This window comes from Rhinatrema bivittatum, chromosome 9 (genome assembly GCF_901001135.1).
Source record: "Rhinatrema bivittatum chromosome 9, aRhiBiv1.1, whole genome shotgun sequence".
Lineage (NCBI taxonomy): Eukaryota > Metazoa > Chordata > Amphibia > Gymnophiona > Rhinatrematidae > Rhinatrema > Rhinatrema bivittatum.
The window spans coordinates 52,563,729-52,577,150 of NC_042623.1; the positions used below are offsets into that span (position 1 = coordinate 52,563,729).

The 13,422-nt window shown below is 44.7% G+C and overlaps 1 protein-coding gene across 2 annotated transcripts in view; it reads left to right on the top strand.

Moving 5' to 3' along the window:
• Nucleotides 1-13,422, top strand: part of CDHR3 (cadherin related family member 3) — a 162,027-nt gene that overhangs the window by 74,617 nt on the left and 73,988 nt on the right. For both annotated transcript variants that reach the window (XM_029616027.1, XM_029616026.1), the window contains exons 8-9: nucleotides 1,891-2,080; nucleotides 3,058-3,235. In XM_029616027.1, the coding sequence (XP_029471887.1) occupies nucleotides 1,891-2,080; nucleotides 3,058-3,235 (368 nt within the window). The remainder of the gene's footprint in view (nucleotides 1-1,890; nucleotides 2,081-3,057; nucleotides 3,236-13,422) is intronic.

Sequence of the window (13,422 nt, forward strand, 5' to 3'; positions counted from 1 at the left end):
GGCATTATCTCATGCTTTTAAAGCCAGAAATAACTATGCCTTTTTTTCCTGGTGTTAAGCTGTGTGAAATGTCTGTAATGCAATTTGTGATAAAGATTGCAAATTGCATTGTGGGCTTGGGGAGGGGGGTGAGGGAAGGAGAGAAGTGAAGTGGAGTGGAGTGGAGTGGAGTGGAGAGAGGGAGAGAGAGCCTCTAGGGAGGCTTTCACAGTATTCAACTATTTATATCATTATAGGAGGGCCAGCTAATAACTCAAGGTGAGGTTTTGGTGGTGGTTTAGGGTTTGGGGGCCAGTTTTACATGCAGAGTGAGTCGTATGAACAGTACAGTACACCTCAGTGAAGATTTGACGTCATTTGGAGTGAGGAAAGTCTCACGAAGATGAGATTTCTACAATGTTCTCTCGCCCTAGCTTGATAGTACCCTGGTATAGAGTCCATCAAGCTAGGGCGAGAGAACATAGTAGAAATCTCATCTTCGTGAGACTTTATAAAAACAGGAGGAAACTGCCGGGTCAAAAAAATAATTTACTTTATTTATTTATAAACCATGCCAGTATTACAGGACCTGCAGCCATATGCTTACGTATGTGGAGGAGTAGCCTCGTGTAGGGATGTGCATTCGGATTGACCGCATGTGTAAAACGCAACTCAAATTTTTTTTTTACTTAAAAAAATGATTCGACATAAACGATCGGATTTCCCACATATCCAACATAGATCTGTTGGATATGTGGGAAATCGCGATTGTTGAGCCAAAATAAAAATTTAAACCCCCTCACCCTCCTTAATCCCCCCCCCCCCCCCGACTTACCACAACTCCCTGGTGATCGGGCGGGGAGCGGGGACGCCATTTCTGCAATCCTTGGCGAGAAGCATGTGACGTCGCGCCACGTCGAGTGACGCGGCGTCACGTGATTCCCGGCGACTTCGCGCCGGACGGCTCGTTCGGCCCAAAAAGAACTTTTGGCCAGCTTGGGGGGGTCAGGAGGTCCCCCCAAGCTGGCCAAAAGTTCTTTTTGGGCCGAACGAGCCGTCCGGCGCGAACGAGCCGGGAATCACGTGACGCCGCGTCTGAGTGACGCGGCGCCACGTGATTCCCGGGACCTCCTGACCCCCCCAAGCTGGCCAAAAGTTCTTTTTGGGCCGAACGAGCCGTCCGGCGCGAACTCGCCGGGAATCACGTGACGCCGGCGTCACTCGACGTGCCGCCGACGTCACATGCTTCTCGCCAAGGATTGCAGAAATGACGTCCTCGCTCCTCGCTCGATCGCCGGGGAGTTGTGGTAAGTCTGGGGGGGGGATTAAGGAGGGTGAGGGGGTTTAAATTTTTTTTTTGCACATATGTACATATACCCAACTCATTGAATTTTTTTTATGTCCATATTGACCGCAAGTGGGACCCACTTTCGGACATAAGAAATATGAACATAAAATTTTGCTCTGCACATCCCTAGCCTCGTGGTTTGCGCAGGGGTGAGCAACTCTGAACCTCGAGGGCTGCAAACCGGTCAGCTTTACAGGAAAATGCAGTGAGAAATTTGCATGCCCACTGCCTCAGTTGTATGCAAATCTGTTTCATGCATATTCATTATGGTTATCCTAAAACTAGGCTGCTCTGTGGCCCTGGAGGGACAGGAATTGCCCACCCCTGGGTTAGCAGCAGGCCGAGAGCCAGGGAAGCCAGGCTTCAAATCTTACAGGCACTCCTTGTGATCTTGGGCAAATCACATCTCCCTCCAATGCCTCAGGTGCAAACAGATTATCTGGGGACAGGGAAGTACCTGCAGTGCCTGAATGTAATGTGCTCTGAAGTGGCTGACTAGTTACAAAAGGCAGAGTATAAATCAGAAAATAAACTGCAATAGGCTTCTCCTTTTTTCTTATTAGTCACAGGTGTGATTCAGGTTGCTATGAGAATAGATCGGGAAGTTGAGCCATTCCGACAACATCCAAACATAACTTTGGAAATTGTAGTGCGAGACCGTCTCAGCAGCAGACAGCCAGACAAAATCCTGCTAACTTTCGTCATTGAAGATATCAACGATAACCCACCAGTTTGTAACAGATATGCCTTCAGGTATGTCTAATCACTCCCACTGAATCAACGGACATTGATAGGTCTTAAAATACAAGGACCCAGGTTTAAGACTTGGGCAAAAGTGATATGTGCCCTTCTTTTCACATATGCAAAAAGCAACCTTGGGCTTTAGGAAAAACTGGCACAGTTTCAAAATTGCAAATGCTAAATGATTTGCATTTTTGTACATTTTTTTCTTTTTTGCACTGTTTTCTTGTGCCATAGTGTGAGTTGAGAGAATCTTGCACAGACATTAAATTTGGCACAAATATTAAATTAATCAGACACATAAAATGCTCAGTTTTTTGGGATTTTTTTTTCTTTTTGCCAAGCCTTAATTCTGGCCCATCATTCTCTTCAAAATACCAGTGGTGACGTGATCAGATATTAAAGATCATCCATCATTCACAATAGTATTTTGCTAGACAAAGCTGTGGTTATGGGACTACAACTGTGCATAGCAGAAGAAACCCCTGTCATGTCAGAGTGGAAGCAGACAATGGTTTTCGTTGGTTTGAAGTCTTGAACTTGGATGTAAACAGCAGGGGTCCATATTCAGCCCTGAGTGGCTAGTTAAGTTAGCCGGATACACCTATCCAGCACCACTGAATATACCCAGATAACTTAAAGTCAGGTGGATAAGTGCATCTGACTAACTTTAGACCAGCCCTATGGCGCAGCTAAAGTTAGCAAGTTAGGTTAATCGGATAACTCCAAATATCAGAGTTCTCCAGTTAACCTAACTGGCTAAGTCCACTCCTCCTGGGAACGCCTATTGCCCTCACCGAGAATGCCCCCAACTTAAGCTTTTAAAAATAGCAACTTAATCATTTAGACGGTTAACTTTTCAGTTATCCGTCTAAATGGCTTTTGAATATCTACTTCCAAGAGTTTAAATTATAGCTGGGGGCAGGGAACGAGGGTTTCAATGTGAAATGGAGTTTAAGTAATCTGATAAATTGATGTCTTTTCAATAGCATTGGCGTGCCTGAAAACGAATCGAAAGGAAGCCTCATTCTAGATCTGGCAGTGTCAGGGGCCTGCAAAGATGTTGATGTGGAGCGCCAAAACAATGAGTTCAACTTCACTGGGTTATCTGGTCTTGGAAGTAATTCACGATTTACACTGGATCCACCTGCCTCTGGAAAAATAGTGGTTGGTTAGCTTGCTTATTTATTTTTGCGTTTTATCTCAAAGCTACATTTCACATTAATTGTCTCTGTACTTATGCAGTGGTATCAATATGCAGATTTTCATCTGAATAGCTGTATTGTTTGCTGTTCTTCTTGTTGCTCTGTCTTCACTCTGCTAAACATAGATGCTTCCCATGGCTCAGGCCCATCCATTGTTTGGACAGCAACAGAATTCCCAAAGACATCCTATAAAAGGCAGATATCCTCTGGCAAAAAAATAAAAAAAAAAACAATTGGTTGCCTGCGCCTGCAATTCCAGGGTGCCTACAAGCGAAATCTTAAGACTTCAGAAGTTGACATTAACACATGGGAAACACCTGTTCAGGATAGCAGTCACTAGAAACTTGAACACAAAGTCTTTCAAAGCTACAAGAAAAGTCTGACGTGGATCCAAGAACATGAGAACTCGCGGAAAGAAAAACCATAGCTCAGCAATAGGGTGGCTGTGTCCGTTTTCTTTCACAGTTATTTCAGCAGAGACTGCCATTGTAGCCGCAGAAGATGCTGCCTATCTAAAACCTAAGAATATCATGAAGGGCACATATATTATCCAGCGCCTCTTAAGAACAAAGGAACTTCTGAAGAAGAAGACATGAAAGATTAGGGAGTGATTAGTTAACAGTATGCAGTGCTGTCCATTCTAAAATAAACGGCAGGTACCTGTGGCTGGTGCTGTGACTCTCAGTGGGGCTGCCGGTAGCTTCCCGTGACCACCTGCCAGTATTTTAATGGGCAATACTGTATCTTGTTGAATTGCTGCAGTTAACTGCATTAAGAGACTTCCCATTTTGTGGCAATGGGGAAAGTGCTCAATACGTCAGGCCCTGTGTAAGGTGCTGTTGATGATGCACTGTATGTCATGGTGAATCACAGGATATAAAACAGAGAAAGCGTGTTCAAAAAAATGGGAATTATATAATAATATATAAATTTTAACTAAAGTCATTTTATAGGAGGTGAAAAGATATATTCATATGCCTGGTAACACCACAAAAAATGGTTAAAGGCAGGGCTGTTTAATTATTATATACCTGAAAAACACTTCCATGACTTCAAGAATTGTGTATCTGCTGAAAACAACTAATGTATACAACTGTGAATGGCTACAAACAGAATGCACTTCTCTGGTAACAACGAGACTGTGTCCCATGCGGAAGCAATATAATGCCAAAAAGAGGCCAATGCTCAACGTATTCTGTGTGTTTTACTTAATTTTTCTAAAGCACGCACAGCATGTAGTATGTTCACTATCCTACAGGATATCACATAATATCACCGCCGCCTCTTCTAATTTAGCATGTGTCCATCTTTTCACACATACAATATTTTTGAGCAAGAGTCTGGGCTTATGCAAATTTGTGCTTTAGGGAAAATGGGCACGGTTTGAAAATTATAAATGCTAAATGATTTTCAGCATTTTTATGGCAGAAAATATGAAATGACATCATTTCCTCCATGTTCGATTCATTGGCCCAGATGGCTTCCTAAATTAGAGCTTCCTACCTTCATTAGGCTACATCTGATGATTTTTGCAGCCATCCGTCACCTAAATTCACTTGCGAGATCAGCTTAGAGCACACTAAGAAAGAGTAATGGCCACAAAAAAGAACTTCTGGCACTTTTCTTATGCCAAAGCGGGAGGGGAGCCTGATGAGGACACTCGCGGGTCTGAGGTGGCAGGCTGTGTAGTTGGAGGTAGGCCCTAATGACAAAGGTTCTGCCATGGAGAGCATTACTCTCTCTCTGGCAGAATTTCATGAATGGTTCTGCGAGATATGCCAGGACATAAAGAATAATAAAACTGTGATCTTGGAAATGATGGCAGAAATCTGTGAGGAAATGTCAGACCTTGGACGGAGGGTGAAGGAAAGCAATAATCGCCTGGAGGCCCATGCAGATACCAGTGAGCGTCTGCAAAGCCAGTGTAAAGAACTGAGAGAGGAAGAAACGTCCTTGCAGGAAAAACTAGCGGGTCTTGAAAATTGCTCATGTTGATGCAACCTTCACTTCAGGGGAGTGCCAGATACTACCGAGTACAGGGACGGGCATCTGAAAAGTATTCTTACATACCGGTGGGGGCACTGAGAGCTATCCAGAACCTAACATTGGGTTGGAGCATGCACATCGAGCTCTGGGACAGTGCATAAATAGTAAGCCAAGGGATATAATTGTATGCTTCCAAAGTTATTCTTTGAAAGAAAGATCTTCGGCGCATTGCACATACAGAATTGGCTATGGGAAGGTCATGAGATCGCTATTTTTGCTGACATTTTTGCTTACAGTTCTTCTCATTTGTACAGGGTACACTGCGCAGATGTCAAGAATTGAAAGGCATGATTTCTCTCCTTCAGAAGGAAAATATTAAATATCATTCGGTCTTATGTTCACAATAAATGGTGTGACATCTAGAGTGAAGTCTGTAAGTGAGGTGGCTGTTGTGCTCAAGAAGGCAAATTATACATTTAGCAACAGGTTGCAGACATCTCTTCCTGCTGTTCCATCTAGAAAAGATCATCCAAGATGGTAACATGTGGGCAAGGGAGACAGGCGACTGAGAAGATAATCCGAAAGTTCTGCCTCACCCAAGGACACTCCTTGAAAGAGTATAGAACAAGTAGGATTGTGATACTGTTATTGCCAGGAAGCACTGACCACAATCATTCAAATGTTCCATGTTACTGATGATTTGAATATTTTAAAAGTTTTGGGTTTTTGAGTTCTAGGTCTTCTCATGCGACCTTCAACATTGTGGGACTTTTGTATTGCATTAATGTGATAATAGGGTAGTATGTTTAAGGTTCACCAGTTAACAGCAGCCCATATGGAGAGGGGGTCATCTGCCTCGATGATGTGCGCACCTCCCAGTGGAAGAGAGGATTTGTGTGAAGGTAGAAGCAGACCACCTTGGAAAGGGGGAAGGGGAGAAGTGGGCGGGGGGGGGGGGGGGGGTTGATGGACTAAAAGGGTTTCATAATGTTATTATTATGGGATGGAAAGTAGGGGTGGGCAGGAAATTGGTGTGTGTATATGTGTGGATGATTTAATTGAGAGTTATGGAGTTGGGAAATATGTTTGTATGTGGCCTACCTGGAATGAATCATAGGGGAGGGTTAGATAAGGCTTGCCGGTTAGTACTTAGGCTATAATTACATATTCATTCAACCATGTACAAGTTTAGAATACTCTCTTTGAATGTGAAAGTTTGAATTCTCTTTGCAAAAGACAATTATTATATAGAGACTTAGATACTTTAAAGGCAGCTATAGTGCTGCTTCAGTAGACACACCTTAAAGGCAGATATGAATATTTGATGAGATCCACATCTGACAACAATAGATATTTTGCTCCATGCTCCAAAAGAAGGAAATATACAGGGGTAGGCATAATGTTTATCAAAGATTTTATCTTCGAGTTCAAGATGTGTTATGGGGACCCATATGGTAGGTACATTATAATACAAATCATGGTGGGTAGAGAAAGTTACACAATTATTAACATTTATGCACCTAAAAGACCAGGGAGTTTTGTTTTTTTTTTTATCTTTTGGGGACATTATTGATTTCAAAGGTAGAAGGCCATCTTATTCTTGGAGGGGACTTTAATATATCAAGAGTTCCTGCCCTAGATAATTCCTTGGGGTATTGGTCGGTTAAACAAGGGCATCATAATAGGCTTAAATTGTTGATAGATCAGTAAAATTTAATGGATGTTTGGAGGATGCACCATTCTACATTAAAAAATTATACATTTTTGCTGGACTCCACAATTCGTACTCCTGAATTGATTTTATTGTAGTGGGATAAAGGGGCTAATTAATAAGGTAGTTGATGCTGAATTGGAACCAAGTACACAGTCTGACCATGTTCTCATATGGATCGATATGCTTTTCTCAAATTATGATACAGGACAGTGTTACTGGAGATTGAGAGATAATTTATTAACAGATGTTGAATTTAGCATGCAATTGATGGAACACATTCAAGAATTGATGGAACACATTCAAGAATATTTAAGGGTTAATGATCAAAGTAGGATGTTTCTGGTTGTAGTCTGAGATTGTTTCAAAGCAGTGATCTGTGGGAAGATGATCTGGGGAGCCTCCTACAAAAAAGTTTCAAAAAGAAAGAACTATGACAATGCTTCAGAAAAAGATAGTTGGGCTGAAACAACTACATAAGAAAAATGTATCAAATTCAGTACTTAAAACAGTTATGAAAAGCTATTGAGGAACTTAACTTGCTAGAATCAGATACTATAGTACATCATTTGGAATTAGTGCATCAAATATATTTTGAGGATGGCAATAAAGCTGGAAATTGTTAGTACAAACGTTAATAAAGATCAAGACCAAGAATAATGTGGCCAAAATTAAAGGTCAGGTGGGAGAAATGCTAACAGGGAACAAAGAAATAAAAACTCATTTTTTACAATTCTATGCAGACCTGTATAGTGAAGACGGGTTGATTATGGGGGATGAGACTGAGAAATATTTAGGTACTATAGATTTACCCAGGCTACCTGATGAACATTAATTTTTGCCTAACAGGGAAATCACAACCTTGGAATTATCTAATGTCATTAAGAACCGTAAATCAGGAAAGGCTCCAGGATCAGATGACTTTACTGCAAAGTTTTATCATCAATGTGCATCCTGCATAGTTATGCCATTGACAAGAATATTTAATCACCTTAGAAGTGAAGATTCCTTATTGCTGGGTGCCAACCTGGCGGGCATAATCATATTGGCTAAACCGGGCAGAGATACAGCTGTGTTTGGGTTTTACAGGCTGATCTTGCTTGTGAACATAGATTTTAAAATTTTAGCCAAAGTGTTCGTCAGTCGTATGAATGGGATAAAACTTCAATAATTAACTCAGTTCAGGCAGGCTTTATCCCAGGCAGGATGGCAGCAGACAATGTATGGAAAATTATAGCTATTATGTGGTGGGGGAAAAACAGAAAAAAAATCCATTATTATTTTTTAACAGTTGATGCTGAAAAAACTTTTGATAAGATTCATTGGCCTTTCCTTTTTAAAACATTGGAAAGGATGAACTTTAGGAAATCTTTCATCCAATGGCTACATAAGTTAAACAATTCTCTAGCAGCGTGCGTTAAAGTGAACGGGGGCTATTCTGATTAGTTCACGGTATGTCGTGGAACTCGGCAGGGAAGCCCATTGTCACCACTGCTTTTGGCCATTTTCCTTGAACCATTTGCCATCAACATCAGGGCACATTCTGTGATTATGGGTGCCAATCTAGGTTAATTCTTTCAAATGATCTTATTTGCGGATGACATACTATTTACCCTGACAAACCTGACCAGATCACTAAAGGGGATGGATGGTAGAAGAAATGGAGAGGTTCAGCAAGGTTTCAGGGTTCAAGATAAATTGGGAAAAATCTGAAATTCTGAGCATCTCTATCCCATTGGAGCAAGAGGCGAGCATGCATCACTGCTTCCCCTTTAAATGGGCAGGACATAAGATAAAATATTTGGGGGTATATTTGGGTAAGTGAATGGATGATTTGTTTGCCCTATATTATCCTCTCCTGATAGCTAGTATATTAAAAGATTTGGAGAAGAGGAAAGGTTACCATCTATCATGGTTGGATTAATTAACCTCAGTAAAAATGAATATTTTATCCTGACTATGCTACTTGTTTCAGACCCTACCAGTTAGGGGTCCCAATAATATGCTTAAATGGTGGCAGAGGCACATTTTTTACTATATCTGAAGACACAGACCACCTAAGGTGGCATGCAGAGTGATGTATCAGCCCAAGCTTTGGGGTGGATTGAGAGTCCCAAATATCACATGGTATTATATAGCATCTCACTTACAAGTAATAATGGAGTGGCATAAAAGAAGAGAAATGAAACAATGGGTATAATTAGAACAATCATTGCTTATCTATGCCTAAACATGTATTGACTTGGTAACCTAAGAAAACTTGAAGACCCCTTGGAGATATTCTCCCCACTAATGCCAATACATTGAATATTTGGTCACAGTGGCATAATAGAATTGTGGATCATAGAGAATATTTCTTTAGAACACCACCTCAAGCGGAAGACGTTTATGGGATGGTAACAAGCACACTAAATCTGATGGTCCGGGGCCTCAAGACCTTCAGGGAATATTGCTGGTTGGCTATGGAGTTGCCAAGGTTACCATCTAGTTCAGGTGTATCTCTCTTCCATAATATAGCATTTACACCGGGTATACCCTTGAAGGCCTTTCTGAGTTGGAAGGAACAAGGAGTGACAAAAGTGGAGCATGTGTGGGGGGGATGGGAATATTTTGAGATATGATTCTTTGGTGAGTAAATTTGATTTTCCTAAAGGAGGACTTTTTGCTTATGTACATACAGATCCAGCATTTTTTGAACTCACTGAAGATAGCAGAACACATGTCTTTGCGGAAGACAGCCTCTCTTATAGAAAATGGGTATAAAGTTTTAATGCACTGGTATCTAACACTAGAGTGATTACACAGGATATATCTTCAGGATGAGGAAAATGTTGGAGAGGATGTTCAGTAGTGGGTACATTTTATCACATTTGGTGGGAGAATGGAGTTATAAATAAATATTGGGGGCATATTGCTTCCTTAATCCAGAAGATTACTGGAGTATCCCAGAGCATGTCCCCTACACATACCTTGCTAAATATACCTATATTAGAAACTGATAAATAGATACAGGCGATAGTGCAACAAATACTTTTTGGCTGCACCTTGTGAAGTAGCTTTTTTCTGGAAAAAAAAAGTCACCTTCTTTAAGCACGGTCATTAACCTCTTAGACTGAGTATATCCTCTGAGTAACATAACAGCTATAAAAAGACATGAATGAAGACGTAAATGAAGAAAGCAATCCAGCGCTATCAACAACAATTTATTTATTTGAATTAACAGACATTCCAGTTAGTCAATAAATAATTGATTTTACGCCTTGAGTGAGGTAGTGAATTTAAAAGCAGCATTGCCCTATCACAACATCATGACTGAGCGTATCAAGCCAAAGTTGACTGTGTCCAAGGGAGGTAGCCCAATTGAAATAACTCCTGAAGAATCCTACCCCTTGCAAACCATCAGCAGGCAGGGGGTAAGCGAAATGGTGGTTTGGATTCATGGTCCTGGGTATGTTTTTGGCCTGACAGCAATGGCTCGGGCTGTCCAGTACAGAGCAGGTCTGAGGATGTCTTTTGCCAGAACTGAAGATATCCTCGCCTTTGAGTGTGCGGACTGTTGGGTATGCTAGTGCCCCGAGCAAGTATTTACCCAATACTCAGGGTGATCCAGTACCGAGCGGTAGGAAGAGCTGCGTTAGTGCCTACGGCACCCGCGGTTACCACCCGCACAGTGCAGCTCACCTACCGCTCGATCCTGAAGCCTAATTATATGTAAATGTAAGCCGCGTCCGAAAAGCCTTAGTCCCGCGCAACCCAGGATACTGGATAGAGCGCCTATACAGGATCCTGGGTGCGCAGGCCTAAGGCTTCACGCCACGCTGGTATCTGTCATTTCAAATGTCATTTGAAATGACAGATACCAGGAAGTCTGGTCCGATCGGATGCAAAAATAAGTTGCTTCGCCGCTGTCATCTCTCTCCTCTCCTCCCGAAGCAGGCCTTGCTCCGGGAGGTGGAGAGAGAGATGACAGTGGCGAAGCAACTTACTTTTCCATCTGATCTGACCTGACAGCGCTTCTCCCCCCCCCCTCCCGGAGCAAGGCCTGCTTCGGGAGGAGGGGAGAGAGATGACAGCGGCGAAGCTTTCCCCAGCCCGGACCCGACCCGGACCCCCAACCCGGACCCGACCGGACCCGACCTGACCGCTGTCAGTCTGTTCTCCCTCCTCCCGGAGCAAGGCTGCTTTCGCGCCCTGCTCCGGGAGGGGGGAGAAGAGGTGACAGCGGCGAAGCAAAAAAAAAAAGGGGAGCAAATTTTGGTTTTTTTTCAAAAGCGACTTACTTTTGGGATCTGTCAAGATCCCAAAAGTAAGTCGCTTTTGGACGCCGGCAAAACTTATCTTTTTTGCAGCCATCAGCCATCAGCAGGAACACGATCTGGCTCCCGTAGCTCCTCCCAACAAGATGGCCGCCTGCACGGGGAAAGCGTACAATTGGCCGCTGAAGACGTGACGTCACGACATCACGTCTTGAGCGGCCAATTGCACGCTTTCCCCGTGCAGGCGGCCATCTTTGTCTTCATCTGGAGGAGCTACGATCGCATGTGTTCCTGATGATGGCTTCAGAAAAGTAAGTTGCTTCATCGTTGCTAGTGTCCCCCCTCCTCCCGGAGCAAGGCGGCTTTTCGCGCCCTGCTCCGAGAGGAGGGGGGACACTGAAATGTCGCTTTGCCGCTTTCTTCGCCGTTGCTTCGCCGCTGTCAGTGTCCCCCCTCCTCCCGGAGCAAGGCGGCTTTTCGCGCCCTGCTCCGAGAGGAGGGGGGACACTGAAATGTCGCTTTGCCGCTTTCTTCGCCGTTGCTTCGCCGCTGTCAGTGTCCCCCCTCCTCCCGGAGCAAGGCGGCTTTTCGCGCCCTGCTCCGAGAGGAGGGGGGACACTGAAATGTCGCTTTGCCGCTTTCTTCGCCGTTGCTTCGCCGCTGTCAGTGTCCCCCCTCCTCCCGGAGCAAGGCGGCTTTTCGCGCCCTGCTCCGAGAGGAGGGGGGACACTGAAATGTCGCTTTGCCGCTTTCTTCGCCGTTGCTTCGCCGCTGTCAGTGTCCCCCCTCCTCCCGGAGCAAGGCGGCTTTTCGCGCCCTGCTCCGAGAGGAGGGGGGACACTGAAATGTCGCTTTGCCGCTTTCTTCGCCGTTGCTTCGCCGCTGTCAGTGTCCCCCCTCCTCCCGGAGCAAGGCGGCTTTTCGCGCCCTGCTCCGAGAGGAGGAGGGACACTGAAATGTCGCTTTGCCGTTGCAGTCTCCGTGGCAGCCCCAGTCCGGACATCGGAGGGGGGCTGCAACGTTTTTTACGCTTTTTTTTTTTTTTTTGGCTTCGGGAGCAGGGGAGAGGACTGGGGCTGCCACGGAGACCGGCACCCATGATCACGGCCGGGGCAGGCGAGCGGGGGCTGGGCGCTGGGGGAAAGCTTTCCACCTACCCTTACCCCTGCCTCTACCGCCTGGGTCAGGGTAGGCGGTAAGTTTCCAGGTTAAACGCGCGACAAAACGGCAGGGAAAGGTAGCGATAGTCGGGGCGCGGGTTACGGGATTGCAGGTGAATAGCTAATTCGCTCGTTGCATGCAATATCGCGCTAATTCGCTCGTTTGCATGCAATATACATGCTGCGGGCGGAAGGGGTTGCCCAGGGAATTTAGGACACGGTAGGAGTAGGTTAAAGGGGATTCGGGATCGCAGGAAGGGCTAACGCGGCCGAAAACGAAGTTAAAAACGGCTTAGGAGCAGGGTAAACGCAGCCGCACTTTACAGGATAGGCCTGACTGTTACTGCCAGAGTCTCCTTTTTCAGGATGTTGCTATGGACCCAGACATCACTGTAGGATGCTAGGGAGCCGCATCCTGGAATGCTGCAAACATATTCCCCTGGATGGCACTCCATCAATAGGGTGAACAGTCTTCTGCTGTGGAGTCAGAGGACAGCTGCGGTAGTGCTGGGAAAGAGAAGTCGTCAGTGGCTGAAAAAGCTCTTTCGCCTAAAAAGTCGGTCAGCCCTGCAGCGGCAGGCACTGCTAAAATGGAAGATGGGTGCAGTCAGGCCTCCCAGTATGGAGACAGCCCTGATATGGTGGTGGAGCCATTCATGAAGATTCCTCCTCATCCAGGGCTAGCGGCAATGCTGGTCAACTTTCCTGGGCCAACCAAATGGAAGTCATGGAACAGCGAGAACTGGAGGAAGCGATGATTGCCTCTATCATTGGGCAAGGTCTGGGGTTAGTGAAATCTGCAGAACCAGAGACTACTATGGCCATTGACCCCCCTCCCCCTACGAATAGCTCCGGAATGACTTATCGAAACGCCTGCCCTCCATCTGCATCATAGTGGAGTACAGTCTTTGGATACTGGATCCATCTGATTTAACAGGCTGCCTGAGGCCTGCCTCAACCTTTCGGTACTCTGATCGGAGGGACTGGAGCATCGCTATTACACCAGCTCAAGTGGAAGAACTTTATGGGATGGCAA